Genomic DNA, 7,218 nt, shown 5'->3' on the forward strand with positions numbered 1-7,218 from the left:
TAACTATTTACATTTATTATATTGTTTTTCAGAACTCGCGTATGGTTATAAACTCTAAAACAAACAGCATTTATGTGAATTGGAAACCTTTAGTTGCCTTATAAATCCCCATTATGTGTCCTTGACTCATTAAAAAATCATTAACATTGCACATGCATATCTCTAGATACTCTGTCTCTCTCTCTCTCTCTCTCTCTCTCTCTCAAAGTCAAATTCAGAAGAGCTTTACTGGCACAGTTTTGCATGTATTTACAAAGCAAATGGATATAAGTTAATAAAAATTGTAATAACAGAAAAGATAAACAATAAAATAAATACAAATGTGAAATAATGAGAATAATAATGCAAAATATAAACATAAGAATATAAAGATAAGAAATGCTCTTGCTTTAGGATTGCCAATTTGCTCACAGTCAGAGTTTGTGGTAGGCTGACACATATTCGGCTGCTGTTGGGATCATTGTGTAATTTTCACCTAAAATATACATACATATACATATATATATATATATATATATATATATATATATATATATATATATATATATATATATATATATATATATATACATACATATATATATATGTGTGTGTATGTGTGTGTGTATATATTTATTTATTGTATATATATATATATATATATATATTTTTTTTTTTTTTTTTTTTTTTTTTGATAATGTCATAAAACTTGGATAAATCTGCAAGATTCTTTGGAAACATCAAACTCTAATGTGGTGATAGTGATCACAGTGAAGAAGGAAATGTTCCTCTGTTTCCACCTTTCTCTGTGAACAGAATGAACACAGTCTCTGTTCCCGCGGTCCCCATCTCTCTGTCTCCCTCTGTTATTAACACTGATGATAATCATAAATGTTTCTTGATCTTCAAATCATCACACATCAAGAAAAATACTTTACATTACAGATATAAATTACACCTATGTATTAACATAGGTATTTATATATATTGTATTTATATGTATGTATGTATGTATGTCTATATATATATATATATATATATATATATATATATATATATATATATATATATATATATATATTTCAGATCTTTAGTTGTAATGCATCTTTAGTTGCTTTATAAATCCCCATAATGCGTCTTTGATTCATTAAAAAATCAATATCTTTGCACATAAATATATGAATATCTGTAGATACTCTCTTTCACTCTCAGTTAATAACATTGCTAATAATATCAATACATGTTTCTTGATAATCAAATCATCATGTATCGACCAAATACATCTTTGCATTACAGATATGAATTACACCTCACTGTATATTCTCATAAAAATATATATATTTTAAAATCTTTATTTATATTGTTTTTCAGTGTTCACGTATGATTAGAAAGTGTAAAAACAGCATTTATTTCAACTGGAAAGATCTTTGGTGGCTTTATAAATCCACATTGTGTGTCCTTGATTCATTAAAATAATCATTAGCACGTATTGCACTTTCCTATCTAAATCTCTCTCTGTGTCCGTGTGTTTTGCTCATCTAATCTTTTAATGGGCTCTTTTCATTCCTGTCCGCTCCTCAGTGATCTATTCCTCCCTCTCTGTCTGTCCTTCACCCGTCGTCCTCCGTCATCTTTCTTTCTTTCTCTCTCTGCGATGATAAAATCACACCCTCGTTCTCTCTATGCAAACCAGCCTCTCACACACACACACACACACGCACTCGCACACACACAAGAGTTTCAGTCAAGAACACACATATACGAATGCGTTTGAGCTCAAAACACCAGCGTCATTTATTCGCATGTGCTCCATTAACACTGAATGAGGATTTTGTACAAACACGACCTCTCACACACACACACACACACACACACACATATACACACACTAAACACACGATCACAAAAGCCACCAATGCATTCAGAACGACCAAAAGAAAAGAAACTAAAGATCCAGCTTAAATGTAACTGCAGAAACACTATAACGCATGATGAACTAAACTGTCTAAAGTGTATATAAAGCAAATGCATATAAAATTAAAATGCATTTCTGTAATGCATTAAACTGAAATCATTCCTATTAGTTGTCGGTATGTCTATATAACAATATATAGAGCAAGCTGATGTAAATAGAACAACATAGAAAACAAATGACTATTTCCGTAAAGCAATATATTAAAAAAACGAATGTATATAGGACAACATATACAACAAAGGACTAAATTTATATGTAAAATAATATATAGAACAAGCTGATTTATATAGAACAACATATTTAACAAAGGACTATATGTATATGTGAAATAATATATAGAACAAGCTAAAGTATATAAAACAACATATACAACAAAGGACTAAATTTATATGTAAAATAATGTATAGAACAAGCTGATTTATATAGAACAACATATTTAATAAAGGACTATATGTATATGTGAAATAATATATAGAACAAGCTAAAGTATATAAGACAATATATACAACAAAACTATATATAGAACACGCTGATTTAAAACATATCAAACAAATTACTATATTATATGCAAAAATATATAATCAAACTAATCTATATAGTACAATATATTAAAATGACTAAATTTATATGTAAAACAATATATAGAACTAGCTGATGTATATAGAACAACATATAAAACAAACTACTATGATTATATGTAAAACAACATATTCAAACATATCTGTATAGGACAACATCTAAAAATAATGACTAAATATGTAACACACTATATAGTACTAGCTGATGTATATAGGACAACATATAAAACAAATGACTGTTTATATGTAAAAAAATATATACAGATTAAACTAATCTTTATAGGACAACATATAAAACAAATTACTACATGTAAAACAATATTTAGAACAAGCTGATGGATATAGAACAACATATAAAACAACTGACTATATTTATACGTAAAACAATATATAGCTCAAACTGATCTATATGGGACAATATATCAAAATTACTATATTATATGTAAATAATATATAGAACTAGCGGATGTATATAGGACAACATATAGAACAAGTGACAACATATCAAAATTACTATATTATATGTAAAACAATATATAGATCAAACTGATCTATATAGGACAACATATAAAATAGAAGACTTTTTTATATGTAAAAAATATATAGAACTAGCTGATGTATATAGAACAACAAATAAAACAAAGGACTGTTTCCGTAAAGCAATATATAAAACAAGCTGATGTATATAGGACAACATATAAAACAAAGGACTGTTTCTTTAAAGCAATATATAAAACAACCTGATGTATATAGGATAACATATGACTGTAAACAAATGAAAACAAATGACTATATTTATATGTAAAATAATATATAGATCAAACTGATCTATTGAGGACAACATGTAAAACAAATGAATATATATATATGGTTTATAATAACAAAAGCATTGCTTTATGTTTTATATGCAACCATACTGTAACGTGACACCGTACGAACAGATCAGAGAATGAATGGAAATAATTCACTCCATCACTAACACACACACACACACACACACACACACACACACACACACACACACACACACACACACACACGTAAGGATCTTCAGTATCTCTCTCTCTCACTCAGGGTCCTTATAAGGGATTCTTCAGGGTTATTTCATGATTTGAAGGATTTACCTCATAAACTCCTGGAGGAATGGAAACATGAAGCGTGAGCTAGGTGTGTGTGTGTGTGTGTATATATACTGTATGTGTGTGTGTGTGTGTGTGTGAGTGTTAGTGTTCTACAGGTTACACTGTCACTTAAGCTGATTGGCTAAATAGCAGCACTGCCTAAACTGGTTTTCCTACTCGTAAACATACACACATGCGCGCGCACACACACACACACACACACACACACACAACGATCAGGCTCATTTCACACACATTCTGCACGAGGCTCTATTTGTCTACGTGTGTGTTTTGAGATAACATCAGCAAGTGTGCTGATATGATTGGATCTGCACTGAGGTCACACACACATAAACGCACACACATAAACACGCGCATGCACGCACATGCTCGTCAATTCATCCCGCTTGCTCTGTAAATCATTCATCTGTTTTCTGTCTATTAATCTCAGGTCTCTCCTCTGAAGAAAGTAAACAAGCTCTAATTCCAGCATGAGCGAGTGACATGAAGATACGAGATCCAGAGAAACCAGTCAAAACTGAAGCGCTCACTCACAACAATAGAGATGGATGGGTGGATGGATAGATAGATAGATAGATAGATAGATAGATAGATAGATAGATAGATAGATAGATAGATAGATAGATAGATAGATAGATAGATAGATAGATAGATAGATAGATAGATAGATAGATAGATAGATAGATAGATAGATAGATAGATAGATAGATAGATAGATAGATAGATAGATAGATATTTAAATAGAACCAAAGTATGTAGATATAGAAGAATATATAGCACAAGATCATACAATAATATATAGAACAAATTTTTTTTTGGAAAAAACCATATGTCAAACAAAAAGATTAATAAATAAAACAACATATAGAGCAAGACAATGCTCTATACCAACATTATATAGAACCAGGTGATGTATATAGAATAAAATGATAAATAGATAGAACGCTATATAGAGCCAGCTGATAAATAGATGGCACAATATATAGAACCACATGACACAGCACATAGTTGAAAAATTAATAGAGTGAGATGATGGAAGCAATAACATAGAATGCCATCATGATAACCAGATTTACTCATATATATATATATATATATATATATATATATATATATATATATATATATATATATATATATATATATATATATATATATATATATATATATATATATATCACAAAACAATATAAAAACTGAACAATTTATAAAACAAAAAGAAAATAAATAGATAGAAAAACATATAGAGCAAGACAATAAAAGTTTAGAATGAAATGATAAATACACAAGACAGTATATAAAACCAGTTTATAGATATATAGAACAATATATCGAACCAGATGACAAAGCAGCAGACAGATAGACGCAATAATATTGAATGACAGATAACCAGCCAGACTGACTATATACACAGACTAACAGATGGAGAGACAGAGACAGAGACGAACAGATGTTATTTATATATATATATATATATATATATATATATATATATATATATATATATATATTTATATATATATATATATATATAAGAATGTAGAATAATATATAATGAAATGATAAAAAGATTAAACAGTATATAGAGCAAAATGACAGATAAAACAAAATGATAAATAGACAAATATATATAGAGCAAGACGATAAAACTATAGGAAAAAAATGACAAATTCCAGGTGCATCTGATAAATTGATAAAACACTATATAGATCAAGTTGATAAATAGATAGAACACCATATAGATCAAGTTGATAGACAGAACAATGTATAGAGCCAGATGACAAACAGACAGAACCCTATATAGAGCCAGTATACTGACAGTACTCTACATAGAATGAGATGAGAGACGCAATAATGTCAAATGACAGATAACCAGACTGACTATATCAACAGACAGACAGATGGAGAGAGATAGAGAGAGAGAGAGAGACAGACAGGTGTGTCGTACCTGTAAGGAGTGTAAGACAGCAGCAGGTGTGTCGTCCGCTCTCAGGAACACTTGCTGTCCACGTCTGAAACACAAACCAAAAGCATCAGAATGTGTGTGTGTGTGTCTTCACTTCTGCCCAACTCTGCAGAAGTGTCTGTCTCTCACACACACTTCTATTACCTACTGTCCTGCGTGTGTGTGTGTGTGTGTGTGTGAGTGTGTGTGTGTGAGTGTGTGAGTGTGTGTGGAGTGTAAACACGTCCACATGCAGGCGGTGTGTCTTACAGGTCTCTTCCTCGCTTCCTCTCATGAGCGTTCATGTCATTCCCTCGAGTGTGTCAAAGCTCCACACACACACTCTCACACACACACTCACACACACACACACTGGTGCCGGTCTCAGAGAGGTGTGTGTGCGCTCGGGTCCTCAGCAGGAACACACTGACAGCACACGCTCAGCACACACACTCATCTGTCCTCTCTCTCTCTCTTTCTCTCCCTATTGACTGGGAAGACTCTCATTGTGCTGCTCATCAGGGTCCTAAAACCCTCCATGTTCCTCTAATATAATTATGTTTTGATTTATAATTTTTAAGCAATCTGTGCAAACTATTTTCACACGTTATTGGAGCTTAATATTTTATGATAATTTTGTAAGAAACCACATATCCAAAACAGCTTTACTCTAATGCACTAATTTCCAACAGGTTTACTCAAATACACTGATTCAAGCTCACTCAAAACATACTGATCTTCAATAATTGAACTCTTTCTACAGTGTATAATCATTCACAGCTGCTGGATTCTGCCTTCACACAATGCTGAGTTGAATCTTTTAAGTAAAACACAGATGATTCTGGTGTTTTATGACCCATTTCAGTAATGACCCAATCAACTTTACCAGCCAATAAAATGACACTGAAGCAGAACAACTGTTTCTGACACAAGGGTAAAAGCTGTATGACCGACCGAGACTGATTTCCATTTCTTCTGTGATTTTTTCTGCTTCTGTAATTTAATAACATGCACATTTAGTAAAGCTGCTTTGAAATTGAATTAAACCTAACTGAATTGAATTGATTTGAACTGAATTGAATTGAGTTGAATTGAATTGGATTGAACTGAATTGTATTGATTTGAAATTAACTGAACTGAACTGAACTGAACGGAACTGAACTGAATTGAGTTGAGTTGAATTGAATTGAATTGAATTGGATAGAACTGAACTGAACTTAATTTAATTTAATAATTTAATTTAATTTAATTTAATTTAATTTAATTTAATTTAATTTAATTTAATTTAATTTAATTGATTTGAACTGAATTGGATTGAATTGAATTGAACTGAATTGAATTGAACTGAATTGAAGTGATTTGAACTTAATTGAATTGATTTGAACTGAATTGAATTGAACTGAATTGAATTGATTTGAACTGAATTGAATTGAATTGGATTGAACTGAATTGTATAGATTTGAACTGAACTGAACTGAACTAAATTTAATTGAATTGAATTGAATTGGGTTGAACTGAACTGAACTGAACTGAACTGAACTGAATTTAATTTAATTTAATTGATTTGAACTGAATTAAATTGAACTGAATTGAATTGAT

The 7,218-nt window shown here is 30.6% G+C and overlaps 1 protein-coding gene across 1 annotated transcript in view; it reads right to left on the reverse strand.

Annotated features, from left to right (window-relative positions):
* Positions 1-5,686, reverse strand: part of pde2a (phosphodiesterase 2A) — a gene marked incomplete at its 5' end in the record, with an annotated part of 171,077 nt that extends 165,391 nt beyond the window's left edge. Inside the window, 1 exon segment of the mRNA NM_001442654.1 lies at positions 5,623-5,686. Coding sequence (NP_001429583.1) covers positions 5,623-5,686 — 64 coding nt within the window.
* Between the last annotated feature and the right edge of the window lie 1,532 nt (positions 5,687-7,218).

This window comes from Danio rerio, chromosome 15 (genome assembly GCF_052040795.2).
Source record: "Danio rerio strain M-AB ecotype USA chromosome 15, GRCz13ab, whole genome shotgun sequence".
Taxonomy (NCBI): domain Eukaryota; kingdom Metazoa; phylum Chordata; class Actinopteri; order Cypriniformes; family Danionidae; genus Danio; species Danio rerio.